Consider the following 27,481-nt stretch of genomic DNA (forward strand, 5'->3'; position numbering starts at 1 on the left):
CAGATGAATAGAAATCAAAGCAGAAACACCCTCATTCTTTTGGTTTTTTTTAGAACCAAGTGCTTTCTATTTTAATTTTAGGTAAACTTGGTCTATGTTACTGTCTTTTATTATCTGAACCATTGAAAAACAGACACAAGTAGAAATCCTGTGTGGTGAAGGCAGTGGAGGAGTTGATTTTTGGAACAGCGTGCATGAATTTTAACGATTTGAGGACAATGAGCCCTTGCAATTTGACTTGTTTACTCTGTTCCAAAATGTCTCTGAAGACATAAGATTGTTAGTAGCTCTAAGTAAAGCCACATTTAGAAACTGATAGATGATGTTATTCAGATTGGTTAGATATCTGGAGTTTTAATCCTCAGAGATGTTAGCTGACAAGTTAGCATTCCTTCAGAGCTCTTGGACAACTCTATATTTTCTTGATGTGGCAGGTAATAATACCAATGCTGAACATGCTGGAGTAGCAGTTCCTTGCTATAGAGATGCAAAACGTTAGAGGAGGTGTTGTGCAGGACCGAAGATGCTAAGCTAATAAACTCTGCCTGACCTTGCTTTTTGTTTTTTCTCTCCCTCTCCCTCTCCCTCTCCCTCTCCCTCCCCCTCTCTTTTTTTTTTTTCAGTTTGGGTTTGTGCCAACTCTGCTGGTGACAGGAAGAAGGGAGCTGGTGGCAGGTAGATAGTAGGAAAGGGCCTTGAAAAGAAAGCGATAAAGATGGGAGAAGGCAGAGATAAAAATGTGAAGAGAAGGACTTGGTGGAAAGAGGACTCAACTGTGAAGTTTCCAAACCACTGCTTTAGATTTTATGATGCTGATGTTATCAAGAGGAAAATTTGCAGTTGTCCTGTTGTTTCACCAAATTTAAAGACAGTAATGTTGTTTAATTAACTTTTCTTCTAGACATGGAAGGTGTCTATGTCTAAGTAATTGTCTCTTGGACCACTAGGGAACATATAGTTCCAGTTAAAAGATCACTGACATAAAGAAATCTTTCAAGCATTTTCCAGTGTACAATAAGTATGAAGACATGGTTATTTTGGCACATTTGGGGCAGAAGATTATAGAAGCTAAGCTTTCAGTAATGTGGTTGTTTCAGTTCTTAAATTTTCCTCTCTTAAATTTTACTGAAATGAAACTTAGAGAATGTTTGCATAAGCTATAAGCTGGTGTCATTTTATTAGGATCAGGGCAAATCACACACATGCAGTTCAAGTAATGGATTTTATTGCAGGGAATAAAACCACTCCTCAACACTACCTTGCTTCATTTGTTAAATATGGTATTTCTGTCATTCAGCTGTTCTAGGCTTCATTTGGACTGTGGAATTAGGAGTTGGCTCTACCAATTTGTAGCTGTGATCATTCATTTGCCTATATGAAATACTCTTCATAGTGTTTCAGAGCAGGCTTTCAAAAAATCACTTCTGTGTTCCATTTATCAATTTTTGTATTATTTATATTTAAAAACATACAAACATCTGAACTGTAGGGAACGCAAGTGAGCAAGTTCCCAGCTAGCTTTCTGTGGAGCAGTGCCTGGGTGCTGTTGGAAAGCTGATATGGAAATTGTCTTCTCTAGTGATTCTAGAAGATTTCCAGAGTAGGTGGGGGTAAAGCTACCACATGGCATTTTTGTAAGTTGATGTGTATAGTGGAGTAACGGTTCTGAGAAGCAAGAAACCCCTTTTCCTAGGCTGGTGGTTAGGTAGAAGTTCCTGTGAGACAAGCCATGGTGCCTGTGGCTCAGTAGCAAGGCGTATCTGGGTGAAAGAATAAATGCATTATTTGACTCCTAGAAAGCAGGGATCTGAAAAGAAGACATGGTGCTGGATGCAAAAGTCTGAGCTGTGCTTCAGCTTGTAGTGGAGAACATTTAGATAGGAGTTTCTTTTTAGGCATAGAGTAGGTAAAAATAGGTATCTGTGAATCCATAATGCTTTCATAAACTTTATGAAGTTGGGGAGTTTGTGCATTTGGTTGGGAGGAGGCCACTTTAAAGTTTCCCAAGTTAAAGATGGAAAACAAAAAATGAAGAAAGGTGATATAATGTTACAAAAGGGGATGGTAACAGCACTTACATCCAGCCTACTGTTCTCCAGGATGCTAGGCATTTGAAGGGGAATGGAATGATTGCAGCTTTTAATGTGGAAATTTGCTCCCTTTTTGCTTAAAACTCTCTCTTTACTTTGCAGCAAGCAAGGGCAGAACAGGAAGAGGAATTCATCAGTAATACTCTATTTAAGAAGATTCAAGCTCTGCAGAAAGAAAAAGAAACTCTTGCAGTAAACTATGAAAAGGAAGAGGAATTCCTCACTAATGAACTTTCAAGAAAACTGATGCAGGTAATTGGTGCCTTTACTGATGTTTCTTTCAGGAGCTTCAGGACTGACTGGTGACTGAACCTTTTTGTTTGCATGACTGGAGTTAGAGGGATGTGGTCACATTCTAACTGTTGTCAAGTTGACACCTGATAAAAGCAAAATGCAAGAAGTGTAGTGAGTAACCTTTTTTTAAAATGTTGCTTTCAAGTTTGCATCTGTGAACTCAGTATTGAGAACCTGAATGCAGAAAAATGGTACACAGATGCAGAAAAATGGATGTAGCTTAGAGTAAATGTCAGCTGTCTTCCAGACGGGAGTTACTGATTAATTTAAAATGTTAGTGAAACAGACACTTTTTTCCCTAGAGTATTTGATATTTAACAGGAGTCCTGAAATATTAAACTTTATATACAAGAATGTGCAGTGATGCTTGAAGGAGACTTCATCTATAAGTTTATCCATACTCTTAACAAAACAGTTGCTTCTCTGGAATTAAAACATATTTTTTGATGCCAAAAATAAAAAGTTGAAGATGCAGGGACAATTTGCAGAAGAGAAACTTCATTGCTCAAGTTGCTAATTTTGGAAAGTGGGTAAGTATTTGTTTAAAGTGTCGTGCCTACTTGCCCTGTTCTGATAGGCGTGCCTAAATACCTGCTTTTGGCCTCCTCTGTAGGAGGCAGGGTGTAGGAGACAGGTGAATGTTTTCTGTGATCTGCCTTGGCTTTTTTCATGACATTACTTATAAGCATTGTCATGAAAAACTAGGCAATTTAAAAGAACCTAATTTGTATGTTGTAAGCATTTCCTTGTTCTGCAGCTGGAGACTTAAGGCATGTTTAGCCCTGCAGTTAGGAAATACACTGTTTGGAAACAACATGAGAGCTAATCCCATCTGGTGCTTTTATTACTGAAAACTGGGCCTTCTATTACTTTGTCTATTTGGTTCCTGTTATCACATAGTAAATTAAGTAGCAAGATAAAATATCCTCTCTCTGGTATTACTATTTCCCCTTGCTGTTCTTGAGGAATGACAAGAATGTTTCTGAATAAGGTACACGTTTTCTTTCCAAGTCATGCATTTTCATGAAAAATAGAGAAGCAGATGACAGTAAAATAGAGGTATCAACTATTCTTTTCTAATTGAAGTAAGATGTAGATATCACCATAGAAAAAGCTTTCCACTGGAGTCTCTCACAGTAAAGGGAGAAATGGTATGTTAAACAATGTTGTTTAATTGAAAGGGAGATGTAGAAATCTGTTACAGAACCAGGTTATGTGGGACTGTACTATATATTGTGTACATCAATGTAAAACTTACTTTAGAAGTAAAAGCATGAATTACACTTGATTTGGTTGAAGGGGTTTTGAACTCATATAATGACCTATTGTTGTGTCTAATAATTGCTTAAAATATACTTAGCCTTTTCTATAGAATTCACGAGATTGCTTTAAAGCATTATCTTTAACAGTTCTTGAATTGCTAAAATTATGCAAAATAGGTGCACGCATTACAAAGCGAAATATAAGCTTCTTGTCAACCTAAAAGTACAGTTAATTTTTATTCTTTTTTACTATGGACTTTCAGAAAGTGTCCTCTGACTGTTGCCCCAAATTAAAGAAAAAGATAACAATCTACTGTTCTCAAAATGGCCAAGGGGGTACCTCGTTGTAATGGATGAAACAATGCAAGGGCATTGTGCTTTTTGTCCAGTGGAAACCCTTAAAAGGTGCGACTTCCTTCTCACTAGTGAGAGAAAATTTCAGAGAGGTGTCTGAAACAGAGTGCAGGCATAAAACTGGTGAAGTCATTCTCGCCTTTTGTGCAGCACCTGGAGAAAATCCTCAGTTTGGGGTTCAGCATCATCCTGTAAATACTAACCAGCTTTCGGTGGGAGAGGGCAGGTTTCTGCTGAGAGAAAGTAACTACATAGCTAGAACTACAATAACATGGAGGTAAAATGCTGACCACCACCTGGCTTTGTTAAACAGTGTCTCAACCCGCAGCCTTAGATGTCCTTCTGTGTGACTTCCTGTAAGCCTCATTTAGTGTTTGGTAAGCATGGCTGTATCAACCAGAAGTTGTTAAAATAGGGCAGTTCACTGGTCAGCAGGTTTTGTTGTCCACACGTCTAGATGGCTTTTCATACCTTTCCGGTGGCTCAACACTTGCAGTACAAGTGGAACGCTTGTTTTAAAGCAAACAGTTTAATATTAAAACTATTACTCTGTTTGTGTAGGCTGAGTTCAGATCTCATTTCATGGCTTGATTATGTCTTTGATGTGATAAGCTTGCTGTGAAATGCAAAACCAGAATATTGATAAAAACTAATAATATGGTCAGCAGCTTATAAATTATACAGCAGAAGTGGTCCCTTCCCCTAAAGAATTAGGAAATATTTGAATATTACAGTATGTTTCCATGAAAGTAATTTTTCATCTCTTAAGAGATCATGGATTTAGTAAGTTAATACTAGAATGTTGGTGAATTGCAGGCAATTTTCTTAAGTAGCAAAGAACTGAAAATAATACTTGACCTTGGTTTTCGTTTTCTGAAAGCTTGTCTGTTGTCTAAAAGTTTTGATTCTTCAGTTATGAATCCTGGAAATTGCACCCATGTATGCCAGATTAAAAATCTAAGAAGAGAAACTCCTGGTATTACAAATAAACTCATTTTTTGGAAAAGAGGGAATTATTAGCACACATCACATGGTCAGTTTAGAGTTTATTACAGTATGTTTTCTATAATGGGATACTCTTCCTGTTGTACAGGTGTAGTGCTAAGTTCCTGACTAATATGTTTTAGACCAAGAAGTTAAGACAATTACAATTTACTTTTTTTTAATTTCCTGAAATTTGTGAGTGCCAATACTTATTATTACCCATGAGAGTGTAGCAGTTCTGTCTTTATTAGGTGAAAAATCAATTCATAAATGCCCACTGCCATTTTTGGCATCTTTGCTCTGGAGAGAATTCTGGCAAAATTAGATGCAGACTTTGGATGATGACTTAATCAGAAATACAGTAGTCTCCAGTTGGTTGCTCCACTGTTCTTTGGGATTAAGCTCTTAATCTCTGTGTTTGCCAGGCAATGTTGGTCTGACCTGGAACCAGACTTTCAAAATTCATGCTGTCAGACACTGTGCACCAAATGGCTTCCAGTTTTTTGTATGACTAAGGGGAAAAAATTGCATATGAATCTGTAGTTTTGCCTAAAGCTTTGCATTTTGGAACAGAGGAGAGGCGTACTTCTGGTAAACCGCATATGATTTGCAGTCTCTCAATTTTTCAAGTATTTAAAACTCTGTGTCAAAATTACTGCCGTATTATTCAGTTGAAAGCCACCTAGCAGAGGGACTTTTTTCGTAGTGCCTGTGTGTTTTTTGCTTTGTCAGACCTTTGTTTGTCACAGTTGTAGGGTAGGGGCTTATGCATTGCATTCAGACTGGCATCTGGAATGAGCTCCCAGAATGTTAAAAGGTTTTCAGTGTGGAAGCTCTGCCAGAGCACGAGCTGCAGTTCCTCGCTAACAGCAAAGAAGAATGTCCCAGTTCAGCATGATGTGCGTTACTGATACAAAACAGAGCGACATCAGGTTTTCAATATTGTAAGAAATTTGTTTTGAAACCTTTTACTGTATGCCAGACTGAGTCTAAACATACATAGTAGCACAGAAAAGAAGGTATTTTCTCTGGAATATTGCTGTCTTCCTGGTGCCATACCACTGCTTGATAATATCTCTTTATAACTGTCTGGCATTAGCTTTCCCTGCCTCTGCAAGCCAGATGAATAAATGTACAATTTTATTAGATAAATTTCCTTTGTTTAGCATAATTACTAATTTTCTAGGCTGAATGCTGAAGGGATGAAGGAACACATGTATCTCAGCAGAGGTTTTGGAGTAAACAAAAGCTTTTAATCACATACATCCCTCATAAAGTTCTTGTAAGCCTTGTATACATTTACTGTATATTCCCATGTGCTTCCTGTAATTATATTTTTGTTTACCTGATGAAGTCTCTGGAAAGCTGGAACAATATTTTTAAGGCATCCTTGATCCTTAGTCATTCTAGAATGGTATATTTTACAGAATATCATTAGGAGCGTTTTGATGCAGACTCTGTTCTTGCAGCTGTGGACGTGGACATGTTGAGTTACTGTTTTGAATTTTAAAGTAGTATATCTTGAAAATTTATCTTTTGTGAAACAAGGCTACTCCAAAGAGTAATTACTTTTTAATGTTGTTTGATCTTATGAAGTCAGTATTTAAATTGTTAAACAGTCCTTTTCAAAATTGAATTCAGATATTTTTTTTTTAATACTCTTGTATTTTTGGAAGCGCAAATTGTTGCAAGTATCTGTCCTTGAAAGTAAGATCTTACAACATACTAAGATAATAGCATAATGTGTAGTCAGGCAGATTTAAGTAATTGGGTGTCTGTACAGAAATTTTTCTGGTGCAAGTCTGATTCTTGACAATTCTTTAAAAAATGATAAGTCTGTAAACATAAGCTATTACCCTTCCTGCTCTCCAGAATACGATGTGTCAGCTCAAGGATGCAAATGGGATTGTGCGGAATAAACAGACAGCTCATCTATCATTTATTTGATGAACATCTGGACATAAAGAGAAAGCAAACTGCTGATACAAATTTGTTAATAAATAGGACTTTCAGGATGCAGCAGAGGAGGAATTGGACAACTTCTGAGGGCCCGGAGTACTGAAAATAGACTGTTCAGCCCAATGTACAAGGTCGTAGTCTGGGGGATAAATGAGGGTTGTTTTTTAAAGGGGGAACTTCATCCATTGGCTCCATTACTTCATAGAAATACTTTCTGCAGTCCCAGAAGTAAGCCAGTACAGTAAGGAATTAAGGTAAATGTGGTCCTACGTTGTATCAGGACACCTGTTTCTGTAGAGAGAGAAGGGTATTACTGTAGTTGGACAGGACTGAATTGAACTAACACATGCACTCCTGCTGAGCTTTGTATTTGATAGCCCCATTCTCACTTCAAACTGTTAGCTGTCTCTCTTGCAGCAAACCCATCTCTAACCTTGCTTAGCTGAAAATTCTCCTTCAGTTTTCATATGCAGTTCAAGGGCTGTTGTCATCAAGGTGACATTTTCTACCACATTTTTTCCTTCTCTTTATCTGGCTGCCATAGGTGTATCTGTAAACAGTTGTTACTATAATTGCACGTAATTAAAAACAGCTTGAAAATACTCTCTTACTTTAATAAGTAAAATAAATGCTATCCACTGGTGTTTTACCAGTGGATAATTTTACATTGTTAGCAATTCTGTTTTTCAGCATTAGGGGTTCAGCATTAACTGTGTTTTGTTTGTCTTGGTTTGTTTTTGTGATCAAAGAAAATTAAAGGGAAAAATTTTCGTATACAATTATGAGTGACAGACACCACTCATATGTATTTTGGAGTGTGTTATTAGTGTTTTTCTCCCACCATGAAAAACAAAGCCAAAGGGTGAAGGGGAGTAGTATAATAAAGTAGGTTCAGAGTGTCCAAGAGGGTTTTCATGTTATAATCCCTTTAGCACTGAAGGGGAGTGATCGTGGGCTTCTTTTCATTCTCAGTTACTTTCTAATCAGAATAGAGGATATTCCTGTAGTAGATCTCCCCTGGCTTGACTTGGTGGCTTTCTGACCAGCTGGAATGTTCCTTTGCCTGCAGTATATTCACACTCCCAGTAGGATTTAGTAGATCCTACACAGAAGCTGCAGATCTAACGAATAAGTCTCATCAGTTCCCATGGGATGGAAATTTCAGCAGGCTTTAAAAGAAATATTTTGACAAACAAGATATTTGCAAGATATTGCAGCTCAATTTGTTTTAAATAACACAGTAGCTGCACATGCATGAAGCACACTAGAGCAAGAAATGGTGTGTGTTACTAAGCTGGTTTGAGGTGACTGTGTGATCTTCCCAACTCATGGACTGATGGAATTGCCAGCAGTCCCCAACCACACACTCTGTTCACAGCACCTGGCTCTGGGCTGAGCAAGAGATTCTGGCTCTGTGCCTTTTCACACAGTTCAATTTGCTGGCTGAATACAAGCTGATTGCAGCAATTGGATTTGGTCTCAATTTAGGTATAAAAAAAAAGGTTTAGCTTTTTTAATGAAGGAAAATGAGGATTGAAGGAAGTGCAGTCAGTACCTTGAGACAGGTGGTAATCCATGGGCTGTCTGCTCCTTGGGCTCCTTGGCTGTCTTCAGTCTCAGCTTGTCACTGCTGTGTAGGGATGGGGAAGGAAAGGAGAGGGGCTTATGGAGCTCTAAGGTGAAATAATGACTTTTTTGTAGTAGACCTTTTTTTTTTCCAACCAAGCTTAACTCCAATACTGAAGTAAGAAACTTCAAGATTTAGTTATCAAACAACACTCAGATCTCACTTAGCAGTCCTGCATATTCTCACATAAGGAATTAAATGCTTTTATTTCCAACTAGACAGTTTAACAAAGCTCCCTAACCATTTGGTCAAGAGCTGCCATGATAGTCTCAGTGATTGTCATGTTGGAGTCTGGGTGGCTTCCTCAAGTGCATGGGAACTTCAGTAAGTGTCAGGGGATTTAAAAAATATACTGTAATTTAGTAAGTGAAATATACAGTAAGTTAGTAAGTGAAAGAAATAAATCTAATTTACTTTCTAACTAATATTTTCTATTCTAAGAATTTTCTATTCTGATGTTTATTTTAATTTGTGAAAAATAAAATCTGATAAGGCCTGGAAACACAGTTAAAGTCCAAACTTCTCCCACATGTATGTTGCCAAGTAGTTGCTGTCTGCCTTGTGCTCTTTCCACACAAGCCTTTTGGCTCTAATCTCTCTGCCAGACTGCACTTCACAGACCATTTTGTCTCTAAGTAGCAGCAAAAGGAACGGAATTAACAAACTAGTAATTTTAGCTTGTTTTAAAATCAAAGTATGTTACTTCACATCCAGCAACCTTGACTTGTGTCCATGACTGCAAGGTATCTCTCTATTTCCTCAGATTTTCCTCTCACATTTAAACACTATGATCTTACAAATTGTTATGCGATAGCCAGAAGAACTGGCATAGCAAATAAGCAGGTGGAAAAAGGTGCAATTTTCAGTGGATGGTCAGAACACAATGTAATTACACCATTGTCTTTTGGTGACATTTGCTTTTTCCTGACTCAAATTCACATGTTCATACCATGGTGCCAGACACACAGGAAGACTTGGATCCCTGTCTCAGAGGGATTTTATTGTGATTTTGACTTTATTGCTAAAAGTGACTCTACTCCAACCATCATTTATCTTAAAATGGAGGAGGGCTTTTTATTTCCATCTACTTGAGAGTAAAGATTTTTTTTCATTGGATGAAAAAACAATTCCCCTGAGTGTTAAGAAAATTTATAACATTGAAATGACCAGTATTTCTATGTCATCAAAATATTTTGATTCTTGATAGCACAGGGATATAAATTAGAAATTCCTTTTGTTGATTTTAAACTTGCTACACAGCAATTTCAGTAGTATGGCTTCAGTCATAATTTTAAGCTTTCAACTGCCTGGGAGAAAAGTGCTAAGACCTGCATTTTATACTTTAGGTGCTCTTGAGATGATGCATTTAGAATAAAATTAACGCTTTTGTTAGCATTGTGATAGATTTTTTTACTTCTAAGATGTCTGTAATACGTTATATATAGCATATAAAATAATCTATTTTGATTTAACTTAATTCAATAATTGGAAATGTACTTCAATCTACTTTGTAAATATGCGGCACAGTTCCTTTTTGAGGGGCTCTTGGGTGGGTTGTGCATTTTGAAGTCTTTTGAGAAGTCTTATCTGTAGAGAATTTAACATGAAGTAAGAATAAATGTGTAAATAGACATATAAAAGGTGCCTAAGTTCATACTTCTATTTGTGTGTTTAAAATATTTGCATGTCTCCTAAATTTTTAGCTGCAACATGAGAAAGCTGAACTGGAGCAGCATTTAGAGCAGGAACAGGAATTTCAAGTGAACAAACTGATGAAGAAGATTAAAAAACTGGAAAATGATACAATTTCGAAGCAGCTCACCCTGGAACAGGTAATTCCTTCCTTTCAGAATTGTAAGACTGAGAAGAAAACAAATACTTCTTTGTATTAGATTTGACTTAATTTTTTAAGTATATAAGAAACTGGGCAATATCAAGAATATAGAAAAGTCAGTAGTTTTACTTTCAAAGCAGTAATCAGTAACGTAATTCATTATGCAAAACTTTGATTACTTTTTTTTCATGACCATTATAACTTTCAATAGCCTTTCTGCAGGCCTTCATGTCTGCTGGACAGCAGTGAGTTTTGCAAATGCAACTTTTTTGTAAATAATGCACTGTCACTTCTGATGGTGGTTAAGCACAGCAGTGAACATTCTGTGTGTGGTCTAGTTGTGCTCCAGGTCACCTTATTGTGGCAGCTTGGAGAGCACAGGACTCAAACTGGGAGATGTCAGCTGTGTGTGTTCTTCAAGAGATTTGACTACATCCAAGGCCCCTTCTCCCCAGACAGTCCTGAAGATTGCAGAGATAAAACACCACTTGTTTTAGTCATGTTTCAACTGGAATTTTAGACATTATGTCTAATTTTAGGCATGTGCATCAGAGCATCTCAGTGGTGTTAATAGGAGACCTTTTGACTTAAAAGGCAAACTGATGAAACCTGTAGGCTTGTTAAAGAACTGCAGATTATTCTGAGATGTGGAGGTCCAACAATCCAAGTGGTGTAAATCTAGTGCATTATTTCTGTGATTTCTTTTGCTGTGGAACTTTTTTGTTGCTGGTAATCCGAATTTCTACCAGTTTTGTATGGTCTCCTATATCTGTTGGCATGGATAAATTAATTAATGGCTATGTAAATGATCAAATGGGTTTTCTTGATTCTTAATGCTAACATTCTGTATGAAGAGACCTATGGAACAAATCGAAAGATAGAAAAGTAGGAAGATGTAGTTGCCAGCAAATCCATAATCAGCATGGAAATTATCATGAGATTGAAATAACTCTCTTAGCCACAAGGTGGTGGTGGCCACCATTTAATCCAAATGCAAAGTCAGCTTAACATACTAGGCTGTTGTCATCTTTGAACATGAGCCACAGCTGAAATCTTAATTTTTGTATCATTGTTCCGGGCAGACAGACTTGTGAAATCATAAAATTTGAAACTTGCTGCTACATTTAAATATCAATGATATATTGCTCAAAAAGCATAGATGCACGAAGGTCTTTCTCTCAAATATCTGACCTCGAAGACTTACTTTGTGAAGATGTTAAATTTGGCTGTCAGTCTTGCTTTGAAATTCCTTGTGTATGTGTATGTAATGCAACATCTGCCTTTGTTTCCTCTCACTGTAAGGTCTCATAAATCTCAAGTTACTTTGAACTTCACCATGCTTTCTTCCCTTGCACAAATAACAAAAGTTTATTGTGCTAATTAACGAGCTGAAGCAGCAGCCTTTTGTGCTGTACCTACCAAGAAGCAACCACAAGTTGTGAGCAGAGCCATGTTGCCTTTATGGGCAACACACAGGGAATTAGGAGAGATTGTCACCACACTTCCACACAACCTTTGGAACACCTGTTAAACAGGGCTTGGAAGGAGGACTTCAACAATGCTCTGAACTGGGCTGCAGTACTAGATCTGTCACTAATCAGTGAGCAAATAATTAGGACATATGTTCACTAAACTATTATTCTTAAAATAGAGAACATCTGTGCTTTGTCTCCTTTGCTTTTTTTCATCTGAACTGCTTATGCCACAGGTGATCAATAGGTTGTAGCAGTAGTGGTTGCATAGAATGTTATTCCTTAATAAAAAATTTAATTGGATCTTAGGGTTCAAATGTGATCTGAAATAATTTGGCAGCTTGAAGTCAGCAGAACATTCTTCTCTGAAGGGTAATGGTGGAGAAATTTGCAACATGTGACTGTTTCATTAACTGAATGGCTCAGTTAAAATGAGCAATAATATTCTGTGTACAGTTCAGTGCCTTGATAGGAAATAAATAGCTGTCAGTTTTGTCCTACAGAGGCCAAGTGTTTGTAGTCTTGCTGTTACTATTTTTAAGTGCTTTTCTAATTCATACAGTGTAGTGAGAAACTAGAATGGATGCAGCTAGGAGATGAAAAATAAGAACTAAACTGCTGATAGTCATCTCCTGTGTCTTCTTTGAAAGGAGAACAACATGAAATGTGTAAAATCTTCTGGAAAGATTTTCTTGGAGAGCAGCAGAGAATTAAAGCTACAAAGGGGAAGGGACAGACAAGAAGCAGAGAAGTTAAATTTGGTGTAGTGGGCTTAGGCAGAGATCAGCATATTCAACTGTCATTGATTTGGAAGATCTACATTTCAGGAAGGAACAGTTGTGCTTGTTAATCAGTTGTCAAGAAAATTGAAAATCAATAATCCAGGAATACAGTCAATGGATATTTTAGCTGTATTTTAAAGTAAAGTAAGTGCATGTGTGAAAGAGAGGTGAAAAGAAACATAATTGAGTGTCAGGAAGGTTAAATGGAATTTTTCCTCTGAAGGGAAGGTTAATGAAAAAGCAAGTAATACTTCCTTGTTTCCCTGTTCTAATGGTAAAAATTAAATGATGTTTGATTGGAATGTGACTTTGAACCCATGTGGAATGACATTAGTATTGCAAGAGCTGCTGGCTTGGTCCTGAGATATAATCCCATCCTGCTTATTGTAGTTCAGACTATTATCATGTTTTTCAAATACTGTCACATTTTTAACAGATTCATTGACTGGAGTACATTTCAAAGTACACCTGAAACTATCCAGTACGAAACCAAATACACCAGTTCTCTGAACTCACAGCTCTGATTAGGATGCTGCAGTTGCATCTTCTGTAGGTTCAGTTCAAGGTGTTCATCCTCAGAGCTTTAGTATCCTCACACTGGGAGGCACTGGGACAACACTCAAAATCAGGAAAGGAAGATACCTGTTGCTAGTATGTTTTCATATTGCTGGAAGTGTGGAATTTTAGATCTGTTTCACAACCTGGTTTCTTTTGGTGTTTCATCAGAGCAGCTTTCAGGACACACCACAAAGCTTATTTGAATATTGTTGCCAATGATTCGACTTTGCCATTGTGCACACTCACCCTACATGCAGATTTATAATTAATGGACTCCACTGCCTTGGTGATGGTTACTATAATACTAAATGTAATCTTAGATTTTTCAAATCCACGGTTATAAATAATTTACTCTGTCTTCAAATTCCAGTGTGCTGCTCTTCCTACCATTAAAAGAAATTAATTTCTTTTCACCTCTATGTTTTTGTGGGTTTGTTTGTTGCTAGATCAATAACATAGTAGTAAACAGTTAAAGAGGGTGAGTCTAAACCATACTGCGTTGAAATTATGCAGAAACCATTGCTGCAGTGGTCAAGATCTGCATTCAAACTTTTTTCATTCAAAGATTTGCTAACCAGTGTTTCTTTTTCTAGTTATGATCCCTATTACTCATCAATATTATGTCTATTTCTACTTACAGTCACTAATTCCTCTAACCTTTAAAAAAGAAAGTTTGTTCATTCGTTAAACTTGCACTGTTACCTGAAGTGTGTAAGTTCATGTTTGGTTTGGGTTTCTCAGTATGAATTTAGTGGTTAGCACAGAGCCCTTACAGATTTAGATGCTGTAATAGCCCTTCACCCAGTGATGCTGTAAATGTGCGAGGAAATCCCTTAATCTGTTTTCTGTCTTTACATTTTCTAATGTGAGATTATTTGCCCATCAGAAAAGTGGTACTAAGTCCTGACTGGGAAAAATACCTCTATGCTATTTCCACCTGTGTTGATCTGTTCCCAAATATTTCATTACTGCTAACTTTTTGAGTTCAGCATTATTTAAAATGCAGTTTTTAGAGCAGGGATCTTTCCTGACAAAAAATACATGCCCATCATTTTCATTAATTGTTTTTCCTGTCCAGCTAAGACGTGAGAAGATTGACCTTGAAAATACTTTGGAACAAGAACAAGAAGCACTAGTGAATCGTCTCTGGAAGAGAATGGATAAACTTGAAGCAGAAAAACGGTTTGTCATGTTGCAGTACACTTGTTACTATGGGAGAGATTTTTAATACATAATGTTCTGGATTAATTATGTTTATTTCTGTCCCATAAGAGTTGTTTGATCTGTGAAACCCTGGAAGTTAAAGCAGTTGTAAAGCTCCTTGTTTGCATGGTAACACATAATTGATTGCTTAAAGTAGTTAAAGATAGATAGTATAAGAAATTACCTGGGAAAGCATGAAGGAATTTACTGAATTACTTCAACTGCTCATAGCCTTTTTCTAAAGCTTCAGGTATGTGGTCAGCTTTAGTTTCATAGTATTTTACTGTATTTGTTTTATGAAAGGCTCTGTTTTTTCCCTATCTGTTCAAAGAAAACTTCAGGTTTTTCTCAGTGGTGTGCACCCATGTCATTGAGACTTCTCACTGCTTCTTTAGTAGAAATTAAGACAGTGACTCTTTATATTTCTGAGAAAGCTAAAATTAAAAGTATGTATGAAAGCAACCATCTCTTTAATGTCATAATATAAGAACTCTGTTTTGGGAGGGAGTAGGGGAGAATAATGATTAATAATGATTAATAGCTTTTTTTTCCCCTACATATTTAAATACATTTATGTTAGTGTGACTCCCTGAATCTTGACTGGGGCCTCAAAAAACCCCTGATCCTAAGTGAAGAGCAGGTTTTGTAGTTTTATTTTACAGAGCCCCGCTCTGTGGAGGGTGCAGAGCTACATGTGATATTCAGCAGTGGTAAATCCATAGCAGGATGAGCCTTTGGTAGGATTTTTGTGTATATTAGATTTAAAGCCTTCTTCAAGGCAAACTATTTCTGGTTTAATTCATCTCAGACTGTGTGCCTTCATACAAGGAGCCATGGTGGATCAGACCTTGCTTTAGCACACTTTGTATGGTCCATGTGAATACCACATCATGCAAAAAGTTGTGCTTGCATAGTGCTGTCCCTGCTCTTTGGGGCAGAGTTGGGTCTGGCCAGTCATCATGTTCCCAGTAAAGAACAGTTTCATGCCTTCAGGCTGAAAAATTCTTCCTGTGTTAACTCCCAAACCCATCATTTAGAACATATAATACCATGTGCGTATTTCATAAGAGAATTACATTACTCCTGAATTTACCATCAGTTATTTGAGGTATTTGAAACTATGACTATATGGAAAATCTTAATTCCTTGGAGATTAAAAAAAAAAGGGGGGGAGACTGTTTGACTGTCCTTCAGAAAATATTTGTGAAGTTTTTTCTTTTGGTAGTAGTGAAATGAGAAAAGCTTGTGTTTCACCACAGACATACTTTACTCATCATTAATCTTCACTGTGTGTTCTTTGTCTAAGAACTTAAATGTAATAACTCAGATTTAACGAATTTGCTTAGCAAAAATTTTTTAAATAGGTAGCACTTGAGTATAAAACTGAGATAACTCCATATAGTCGAGAATTTGTTTTTCCTGAACTGTATGCAGAAGTATTTAGAAATGTCAATGTCTGGATATTTTACGTTTTTTTATTTTGAATTACAAAAGAAAACAATATAAATCCTCCCAAATTTATCTCACCAAAACCAGTAGGTAAAATAAATCCTAAATACCTGTCAGAATCCTTGCAGTGGCTTTCTGAGAGATATAAGAGTTTTTTTCTTTTCATTAGAGTGGAAGGTAAGGTTTGAACTGTTTTTCCATATAGAATTTTGCAGGAGAAATTAGACCAGCCAGTATCTGCTCCACCATCACCCAGAGACATATCAATGGAAATAGACTCTCCAGAAAATATGATGAGACATATCAGGTTTTTAAAGAATGAAGTGGAGAGGTTAAAGAAACAACTGAGGGCTGCACAGCTACAGCGTGAGTAAACAACTTGTTTCAAATCTCATAAAGTTTGTTTAATGTAAGATTTTTATATGTTCTTTCTTGAGTTTGAATTTAAGCTAGAAGTGATAAAAAATAGGGCAAGTTTGGATTAAAACATTTTTGCCCTGCCTTCCCAGAGAAGAGGCTGTGGCCCTGAGCACTTGGGCTCAGCTGGCAGAAAGCTTCTTGCACCTTGCCATGAACTTTGTAATGCCAGTCCTTCGTTCCTTCATGCTGTATCTAAAATTTCTGTCTCATTTTTATCAGTTCTACCTAGTTCCTAGTCAGTAGTGTTATATTGCAGTTGGTAAGCAGGTAGATACCTCACCACAGAGGCAGAAAAATCCGTGTGAGTGCAGAACAAGCAACACTGTCCCCCTCTGGTGTGCTGATCTAGACAGGCCAACTGGGATATTTCAACCTCCATTTAGAGAAATCGCTTGCCAGGGGCAGCGGCCTTCCTCTAAGACAGACATGATGGATCAGGAGTGCTCTTTTGCACAGACCTTGTGTGCCAGTTTGTGGTATTATTAATTTGTGGCTGTTAAAAGAAGATAAGGACAGCTAATCTTTGTACTTTCCAATTCTGCACTGCAGCCTTCACTTACTGAAGTTCAGAACAAGAGGAAGGCCTTACGTTTAAAGTACTCTGTGTACAAATCTAGCCTAATTAATTTTATTTCAAGTATCCTCTATTATTTCTAAGTGGTTCCTTTTTGAATTACTGTGATTTAGAGTAAAAAAAATTGAAAGCATTGAAAGTCAAATTCTCACTGAAAATAAGATGTAGGTTTGAAAGTACTCTTTCCCTTTTTGAACAGGTTGAACAGTGCTGCAGTACGAATAGCAGTGCTGATAGGAATGATGGATGCGCCTGCAAGGCAGAAGATGAAACTGAAATAGTTTTCAGTTTGCTCTTTGCAATATGTGGTCATTAGAGATCCTCTAGTATTGTTCATAAATATTTAATGAAATCTTCTTACTGAAGTCTGATATTTGTGTTGCGTTTTTTATTTCCGAAGCACTTCTAGGAACTGTTTTGGTATAATAATATTTTAAAATAAGTGATACTGTTACATTTAGGAGTGGTATTTCCACAGAAGAGAGATAAATCACATGTTGTTCATAGTTTGGGAACAGTCTTCTAAGAGAGGAATATTCTTTTCATTGAAGGGTGCTGCATAAAGAAGTGATCACAAAACATGATGAAACATTTTTAAATATCAAGGATTTAACTTTAAACTTGATCAAACATTACAAAATCTCACAAAATACGTGTGTCAAGTCTTCATCATTTGTTCCATTTTATATAAGTAACCTGTCACAATGCTTCGTAACTTTCCATAATTTGATTTTATCACTTTAAATAATCTGTGTTACCAAACAATTTAATTGATGTTTGCTGAACTTGTTTAGAATCGAAAATTGAAGTTGCCCTTTGATATAAAGAGTAAGCCTCTTGTTGATTTTTTTATACCAAAATTTAATGTAATTTTAATATAAATATTTTAATATCGGTACATGTTTTGCTAGCCAGTTTCTGTGACAAAATGTGTAATTGAAAGAATGCTGTAGAATACATGTAAAGTATCAATTTTAATACAAGTTTGAGTTTCAGAACTTATGCTTCCTCCTTTGAAATGAAAATATACCTTTAAAATAATTTCTTCTATGTGTTGCAGGAAGACAACTGTAAATGTCCCTGTAAATGTGGAATAGCATTATTTTAAGGGAGCAGGAATCAGTATTTCTTCTTAATGGTTTTAGTCACATTATTTTCTTCATGATGTTTTGTCCTTTCTTTTCAAATTTAGGCCTTTTTAGTTGTTGTTTTTGTTTGTTTGTGGAGGGTTTTTTACATTTTATTTCAAAAATTGCAGTCAAGCAATAGTTTGGTTTAGTAGTTACTGTTCTGAATTTGGCTTTGAGGTAATAACTTAGAGATGAAAATTTTGAGTGATCTATCCTGAGCAGTTCCTACACCCTCATCTTGAAGCATTGGCATAAAATTAAGCACAGTGTGAAATTGAATTTTAATCAAATGTCAACAAAATTTTGAATTTCAGATTCAGAGAAGATGGCACAATATTTAGAAGAGGAGAGGCATATGAGAGAAGAAAACTTGAGGCTTCAAAGAAAATTACAGAGGGAAATGGAACGTAGGGAAGCACTGTGCAGACAACTGTCAGAGAGTGAATCCAGCTTAGAAATGGACGATGAAAGGTTTGTATCTTTTAGCCACCCAGATCTGACATTGACTTATTTATCAATACTGCTTTTAGAATATTATAGAATAAGCATAAAAATAACCTGTATGTGAGTTTAATATAAATATCAAATTTCAACATAGTCCTGAAATATTTTCAGTAGAATTGTATCAAAGTTGCGTAGAAATTGCGTTAGTTTTAACAGTGAGGAAGAAAATATTTATACGTTATCAAAACACTTAATCTTCATGTATATTGAAATAAATACGGCTGTGGAGTTAAGAATCAGGATAATTTGATCATAGTAACTCTGTTTTGCCCCTAACTTGGTAATTGGAAGGAATTCTGTGAGGTAGAAACAATATCCTTACTTGGGCCTAATTCGTCCTTTGCAGAAAGTAAAGTATCTTCAGCCAAGTACAAACGGATACTGTGTAAAGCCTTGGAGAGAGGAAGCATTTCCAGAACTGTTGGTTTGTTCTTGATGACCAAACCATAATATCCTTGATTTCTTTTTTTTTCTCTATTGCAGGCTGCTTGCTTGCACTGACCTTACAGATAATCCTGACTTTTGATGTTTTTTTACCGTGCCTTTTAGTGTTTTCTGACCTCATAGTCATATGACAGTGTTGTATCTTGAAAGAGGATTTTAAGTACATTTTGAATAAAACATTCTTATTTCTTATCAAATGCTCCTTATTTTGTTGTATTATTTTACATTGTTTTGGATTTATAGAGGTCCTTCAGAATAAATAAAAAAATTACCCTGCGCTGTGTATTCTTCTGATACTGAGAGATTCTTGGGTCATCAGTGTATTTGTTATAATTTACCAGAAACAAAGTACCAGATATTTTGTGTCAAGGAGTACCCTTAAAGTTCAAAGTAGTGTGTTCATTTTAATGAAATACTATGGCAACTTGGCATATATTGAATTAGCATCCAGTGTTAAGATGTAGCGAATACTATACAAATTAAATTGTTAGAAAGACAGGATTCTGGTGTTTGAATATTTTTTTTATTAGCCTAATATTTTCTTCCAGTATTTACAATGTAATGGAAGTACAGTAAGAATCTAAATCTATGTGAATTACCAGTATTAATCTAAAATTGTAAAGTATCCTCATAATGTTTTTTGTCAAGCACTTGTAGGTAGCAGTAACCTATAAAATGCAGGAAAATTTGATTAACTATTCTGTACTTCTAAGAAATTAATTGTCAAGTTGATTTCTGTGGTACTACAAAGACTTGACAGAATAGCTCCGAAGCAGGTATTTGCAGTGTAAGTAATACAAAGCAAAAGGAAGGATGAGTCAGGCATCAGTGGTTAGTCTTGGAAGCACTGTGTATACAAAACACTTGTGGAATTATGTGCAGTAATGATTTTAAAATGTAAATTTTTGTCAACTTACACCTTCCTAAAAATGGTGGTGTGGATCAGATATCCATTTTTTTGAGTTGCATTCTGTTAGCTGATTATACTTATTGTTTGTAGATGGGGGTAGATGAAGATGCTATAGTGACTGCAAAATACACAGCTCTCCCAAAACCTCTCCCTCCTGACTAGTGATAGCTTTGTTTTTTCAATCCTCCATCCTATTCTTCCTGAGATCGGGAAGTAAACTAATGGTGTGCTGCTGTTCCATATCACCTGATCCAAGTACTAGGATGACTTACAGAAAATTGCATTTGTGTAGAGTACAAGGTGACGAAGTCACAAAGAAGCTGCCTTGCTGTAACACATGGACTTGTCTGCATTGCAAGTTCCTGTGTGTTGCAGAGGTAGCCCAGTCAGTTCAATTCCACCAACCTTGCCATTGGTAGCTCTTTAGAAAACTATGTTTAATTAAAGCTTGATTTGTCAGTTGGTTAGTTTTGTGTTGTTCTCTATTGCAACTACTTTTATTACCTGATCTACCCAAATTCAAACCGACTTCGATATCACTACAGTGTACTGCCTGTGCTAGGACATGTGGCTCAGTGACTGAATATGCTGGTTAGAAATCAGCAAGATGCAGTATCAAAACATGTTTCAAATAGTTTATGAACAGACCTCAAAGTAGTCGTTGTTGTAAGTTCCATCAGATAGGAGTATTTTTAATGCTGCTTCACGTTACTGTTTTTTTCCCCCCATGATTTGGACATAAATGCAGCTCCCCAGAATTTCTGAGAACACAGTGGTAGAAGGGAGTCAAGTAACAGTCAAAGGGGTGTTAGTTAGCTAATTTTGCCTGCTGCTTTGCTGTGTCCACTAAAGAAACACAGCTAAATCTAATATTATAAACCCAGGTGCACTGATTTGCAACCACATGTGCAGGAGAAGGTGAGCAGGGGAGCATCTAATCTAGACAGCGACTGAAAAATCTAGGTGGAGAGTGCATAAGCAACTCAACCTGAAAGCTGCCAGCCTAGTGCTATGAAAAAAACCCAGAATTTCTTTTGAGATAAAAACAGTAAGTGGCAAGTAGGAGCAATTGGTATTATTTTTTATCTCCTTTTATATATCACTTAATGTCTGCGAAGAAGCTTCACTGTATTCAGTGAGTAAAGAACAAATAAATATCACTAAAGTTATTACAGGTGTGGAAAAATGCCTTGCCTGAGGTTCTAATCTGTTCAGTCTATCACAGGGAAATGTGGGAGGTGTCTTGCAACGCAACCTGCAAATACCTTTAGTGATGGAAAGTCCTGGGTTGAAAATGTCTCTTTATTCCAGTGGCAAAAGGCAGGAAGAGCAAATGGTTAAATGTTGAGACCAGAGGGATTCAAGTAGGAAACTGGGCATGTTTTAAGGATATGGCTGATCGGCTGTTGGATCAAATTATTAGTACTTTAATGATTTTTCTCCCCCTTTTCATGATTTCAGATTAGTGCTGAATGTCTTTTTGGAAGATACACTCCAACCAGACAAGCTATTGAGTTCAATGTAGAAATGATGTATAAAGTGCAAGAATGTAGTATAGGTCAGTTTGGATGACATGGTTTATATCTCTCACCTTATTATGTACTATTCTGATCATATGGAACTTATATGGTTTTAACTGCAAATGCCTTAGGATAAGTCCAGCTGTTTTCACTGAAAGTTAAGCCAGTATCAGCAATGACAAGAGCTCCTGTCATGACTTCCTAAAGGTGACTAGTCCTTCATTAATCTAATGTGATTCTTATGGGAATTGAAAAAAATCACAGTGAAACATTTACAACGTGGCACATTTTAAAAGGTTTGATCTAATTATTCTTTGCCTTTTTTTGTTAGATATTTTAATGAGATGTCTGCACAAGGATTAAGACCTCGCACTGTGTCCAGTCCTATCCCTTATACACCCTCACCAAGTTCTAGCAGACCTATATCACCTGGTAAATATTTAACCCAGTTTCTAAAATTATTGTATGCATCACATAGTAACGTGCCCTATTAATATATTTAGGTCAGTAGCCTTTCAGAGCTAGTTTGGAGAAAAAATCCTGCATCATAAATGTAAGAATAGTTTTGCCTTAGGGGTCTCCTAGTGCAACATGTTTTGGGTTGGTGAACAGATATTATATGTTTCGGATTTGTGAACGGATGTTAAAGATCAGTGTAGCTGTCACACTTGAACTTTTATTTCTTTTTTACTCTCATTTTCTCTCTTGCTGTCTTTTTTTTTCCTCCCTCCCCCCCAAGTTGCCAAACAGGATACATAATTCAAATGGGTTTCTAGGGTTTGATGATGAACTAGTAAGGAGACTGCTGTTGTGTTCTGAATCAAAACTTCTTAGAGAAGTCTTGTCTTGAACGTGTTGGGAAAAAGTCAGTTTTCATTTCTCTTTAGTAGAGAAATGGCTTTTGTACTTCTACTATTTTCTATTATTAAACAATAACTATAAAATTAAGAATTCTTGTCTCAGGTGCTTTTTATAATAGAGGAAAACAAACCTTTTCTGAGTTTCTAATTACTGAATGTAAATCAAAGGAAATGTATTTGTGTTACTAACACATTTATTGACTAAAATTTAAAAATCCCCTAAAATTGCACTTGGGCGTTCATTAGATGTTGTTGGCTGTGAATGTTATATGGCAGTCACAAACTCACTTGTATGTAATGAAGTGAATCCTGTGTGCCCTGCTTTCCCAGGTTCACCTTTAGAACCTGCCGGACAGGGTCCCACACTGCAGGCAAGTGAGATGTGCTCTGTATTGACACATTCTGCAAGATAGGAATGAGACATTTTATTACACAGGTCTGCTAGAACATATAAAATGTCTTTAAATTGTTTTAATTTTCAAGGTTAGCTTTAGTTTTTCAAAGGATTCTCAATGGTTTTCATCCAGGTGTTGTAAAAGGAGCGAGTGTGTGTGAAAACTGGCTGTGGCCATAAGCTGTGCTACAGTGTTAGAGATGAGCATTATGATTATGAGTTTGCAGGAGAATTTTGCTCTTCTGCAATGAGCCAAATCACTTGACTTTAAATGTTTTGCAATATATGTTACCAAGAAAGTGGCTTATCCATTTCCTGTAAGTGGGTGTACAGAAATGCAGTCTTGCCAACAGCTGCTCTGGGATGACCACTGCGGTCGTTTGTGGTTATCCACATGCAGGCTGCATAATAATGCAGAGTTCCACTGCACACTGTATCTGCAGGCCACACAGTGGTTAAAATTACAGCTGTGTGGGGGACAGATTAACTGGGAACTGACAGGCTTGCACCTTTGATTACTTAGCAATGCACCCTGTTTAGATGCTGGTGTGTCAGTGCAGGAGTACTCTGTTCCTACACTGGGACCGAAGCATATTCCTTGTTCCCTGTGGACTTCCCATCAATAGTTGATACAAGAGTGCAATGTTCTAGTGGGAATTACATCCCACAGACAGGGGATGCTGAAACACAGTCTCAATCAGAGCTGAAAATAGCACAGCTGAAGTGGTAGTTTCTAAGAGAGTTCACAAGTTTGGAAATTTTGGTAAATGTAAATGTTCCAGGCCAGCAGTTCTGCACAGGCAGCTGCATTACTCTCCTTTGCATCTGATAAATTAATATCCACAGCTGGGAAGTTTCAGACTTCAGAAAAATAGAAGCAGCAATTTGATAGAGAACTAATGAGATCAATAGGGAATTTCGTAGGGATTGTCTGGGGAATGTCTGGGATATATGAATAGGGAATGTCTGGGATATATGAATGCAGTAATGGATGAAAACAAGTAGTTTTTGAGAGTACTTTGTATCCAAAGTAGCACAGTAAGACAATATCAAAAGCATCAGTACAGAATAATACAACAGTTGTATTTTGCATCAAGTAACTGTCTGACTTGGCATATTTCATTTGGGAAATGATGTGTCCAAATGTGTGGAAACAATTTGTAACTGGTTAGAAATGCTATAATTTCATATGGATAACTGGTCAGGTTTAATGGTCAGATTCTGGCTCCTGATTCCCAGAGCCTTTTGTGCTTGGGATGCTACTTTGGAGGACTCTTTGAAGCTGAGATAGTGCTGAGATTTCTAACACAGTGCATGGAACTTTGAAGACAGTGTAATTATTGCTACTCCTGGGCAGCTGGGGATTAGCTGGTCTAATTACCAGTTAGTCTTTAGTGAAGATAAACTGGTTTAGGCTTTGTAGCTGGGCTAGATAGAAATTTTGGGCTGCGGAGATGAGCTGCCTATTTTCACATCTTTGCTGTGTAGACTTGCGTTTGTAAAGCTTGTGGAGGTGGATTGTCCCAAAGCAGTTCAAAATTGTTATGTTACAAAGGTTGACTTGAAGCATATATTTTGCCTTTTATTTCTAAAAATATTGCCTTTTATTCTAAAAATTTGCCTCTGACTTGCAACACATTATCACCTCCCTGAATATTGTTTCTGTCCTTAATATAGCATAAATGCTCTACAGGCAATTAGATTGTGTAGTCAAAGCAGATTAATTTCGTTGTTACTCTGTAGTGGCAGTTATTCCATTGGAGTCACTCATAATTTGCACCAAACGTACACTGGGGATGTAACAGAATCAAACAGAATTAAAGGAAGCAAGAGGATTGTTTGCTTATATGACTTTATTAGTGATCTGAGGCTTGTTCTGTTTCCTTCCCAAGATCTTGTCTCATCTGTTGTAGGGACAAACAGACACCTGCAGTCAGGGATGGTGCTGGGTGTTGGTCCATGCTGTAGCTGCTGTGGCACTGTTCTCAAGTGTGAGAACTGTTAAATCCAGTGCTGTGTTATAAAAGTTTGAGACCTTCAGAAATTTTTATTGGTCATTATTCTCCAAAGCAGTTGCTTGTGTCTAATAGTAAACAACTCAGAAAAGTCCTGTCTCCTACCTTAGTGATAGTTTTGTCAGAAAGCAGAAGGTTTTGGAAGCTAAAGGTTTTGGAAAATGTGCTCTCTTGATAAATACTCAAACTGTTCAGAACACTTCAAGGTCTGAACTTGAAGCATTTAGCAGTTGCTGTTTCTGTATACCTTGGTTAGCTATACAAGTACTGTGCATTTTTATAACTGAGTTCTTACAGAAAGGAAATACTTAGCTGAAAGAATTAGATATTTACACTTCTGAATATTAGGCTTTCTTTAATGTGGATAAAATTAGTTATAATTTTAAATGTTAGCTGTTAGCCTAATCCAGCTAGTAACATTTTCCAGGATGTTATTCAGGGAGCCATCTCCTCTGTGGAGAAATGGAATGCTGGATGGAAAAATTGTGAACTAAGCTACTAGGGGAGCCTTACACCATTTATCTTAAGAGAAAAGTTATGTTTAACATTGTGTAATGTATGTTTGAAACATATGGTAGTATGCTACAGGAAAAGAAAATCATTTCACATCACACTTTTCAGTATGATCAATATATCTTAGATGTCTAATCTGCAGGAGTTACCAGTTCTTAACCTATCATTGATTCAGAACCAAAAAATTTTAAAAACCTCCTCAGACTTTAGTTTTTAATATGAAACAAGAATGTTGATGTTACCTTGTTTTAACAATTTTAGGTCTGTCATATGCAAGTCACACAGTTGGTTTCACACCACCAACTTCACTGACTAGAGCTGGAATGTCTTACTACAATTCCCCAGGCCTTCATTTGCAACATATGGGACCATCCCATGGTATTACAGTAAGTATTTAAAATAGTAAATACTTATTACAATATAGTTTGCTTTTTAAAAGTTATGATTGCTTGTCCTTAAGCTTTTTTATGAAATATTTGTGTAAATGTTTGTTTTTGTCTCCTTACTCCGAGATATCTATTGCTGCTTTCTTCAACCCTGATTTTCCTCTTCACCCCTCAGAAACTGATTCTTTTTGGAGAACCTTATTTTCTACAAAAGAATAGGATGTATTATCATCTTAAGGACAGTAATAGGTATCATCTTATGGATCAGCAGGCAGGGTGTGAAAAGTGATGTTCTAAGCTACTAAGCCTATCCCAGGAAGTAAAAACATTGCTTTCATTTTTCTCCTAGTCTCCACCATCTGACGGATGAGTCATCTGAGGTTGCTTCAAGCTCAGGTTTTCTTCAGGATGACACACAATGCTACCATCATGTCACTGTAACAGGCAGTTAACTCTTATTTTCTATTCTCATTGGCAAAGAAGAAAGTTAATATAAACATTTGCTAGGGCGATTTCTCATATCTTTCAACTGAATTTATTTCCTTTTTACCTGCGATGTTTGGTGCATTTCTGCTTCATCATGTTTCTTCTAAATATTTGTGGAGTTTAATGAGCAAAAACAGAGCCTAAATATTAACCATTTGGCAAAAGACCTTACAGTTGTTGTGTCAAGACCATTTTGATTTTTCTCAGCAGGTATGGTAGTATGTAAATATCGTTCAAGGTTTTTGCTTATACTTGTCATTCTCACATGTGAAAACTTATTTCAATAGAATTTTTAGTACAATGCTGAAATACAGCTGCTTCTGCCATGGTTTAGGTGGGTGTGCAAAGGTAATTGTTACAATTTCCTTGAGCAAAGGGGGGTGGGGATGCTACAATGGTGGGTAGAACAGGAAGGAAGCTGGAGCTCAGCAGGAAGGTAGAATCCTGGTCCGGGTTCAGCCCGTGGCTGTGTGTCACATGAGTTAGTCACAGGAAGATCTTTATGTTTCTGGGAAACCTGGAAACTAATTTTATAAATAAGTTTTTCAAGAAACTTGTTCTGTTCAACGTCTATAAAAATACTGCTCTTTCTGAAATGTAAATGAATTGAGTCACTATGAAAAAGATCATCTTCAGGACAAAACACTAATTGTTCTGAGAAAGGTGGTGATAAGTAGCTCTTGGCTTTGTCTCAGTACTGATGCCAGGTCCCTTCATATTATTAGATGTATGCAAATGCAATAAATGATATTAAGTGTTTCAGAGACAACAATCAGTTGTCAAGAGTCCCTTGGCTTTTGCATAGAACATTAAACTATTGTGCATAGTTGTGCAGAAAAATAGATACAATATACTTGATTTGACTAAATTGCAGTTTGATTCTTGACTCTTCATTTTTGATCTCCGTTACAGAATAAATTTGACTTTACCTGTAGTACATTTGGTATAGAACTGTAATCATGCTTCTCCCCAGAGCTGATCACCTGTGATTGATTATTAATTGTGGGTGGGTGGTTTGTCATGCCATGAGGTTCTTGATTAATGCTAACTGGATTGGTAAGTAATGAGCATTTTTGTTTCAAAAGTGCAGAAGTTAGTTTTCTGCAGTGTAATTTATATTTTTACATTGCTAACATTTAAAGATGATCGCTCTCCTCCTCCCACCCCCCCTGGTTTGTAAAGATAAAGTGGATTTTAAATATTTGTGTTTAAATGTGCAAATTGTTGAAAATCTATGGTTTCTGTTCAGGGGGTCTCTCTAACAACTGCTTCACTCATGCAGCTCAAAAGGTTGTAATCTGTTTTGTTTTCCAAAGAACAACTTGTTTTATTCTGTGGTCTTACTCCAGTGTGTGGGCTAAGAATCCTTCAGAGAGCTAGAGATTCTGGGCAGACTCTGATATTCGAAACATTTCCACCCACACTCAGGTACCACATAGTTGTACCTCATATGCCAG

At 36.7% G+C, this 27,481-nt stretch overlaps 1 protein-coding gene across 1 annotated transcript in view; it reads left to right on the forward strand.

Moving 5' to 3' along the window:
* CCDC6 (coiled-coil domain containing 6) overlaps nucleotides 1–27,481 on the forward strand; it is a 50,710-nt gene that overhangs the window by 17,305 nt on the left and 5,924 nt on the right. Inside the window, exons 2-8 of the mRNA XM_027745961.2 lie at nucleotides 2,193–2,342; nucleotides 10,274–10,402; nucleotides 14,295–14,398; nucleotides 16,074–16,234; nucleotides 18,307–18,463; nucleotides 21,702–21,802; nucleotides 25,414–25,538. Of these exons, the coding sequence (XP_027601762.1) occupies nucleotides 2,193–2,342; nucleotides 10,274–10,402; nucleotides 14,295–14,398; nucleotides 16,074–16,234; nucleotides 18,307–18,463; nucleotides 21,702–21,802; nucleotides 25,414–25,538 (927 nt within the window). The remainder of the gene's footprint in view (nucleotides 1–2,192; nucleotides 2,343–10,273; nucleotides 10,403–14,294; nucleotides 14,399–16,073; nucleotides 16,235–18,306; nucleotides 18,464–21,701; nucleotides 21,803–25,413; nucleotides 25,539–27,481) is intronic.

Source organism: Pipra filicauda, unplaced genomic scaffold, assembly GCF_003945595.2.
Source record: "Pipra filicauda isolate LSUMZ 115617 unplaced genomic scaffold, ASM394559v2 scaffold111_size4109106_pilon, whole genome shotgun sequence".
Classification (NCBI taxonomy): Eukaryota; Metazoa; Chordata; class Aves; order Passeriformes; family Pipridae; genus Pipra; species Pipra filicauda.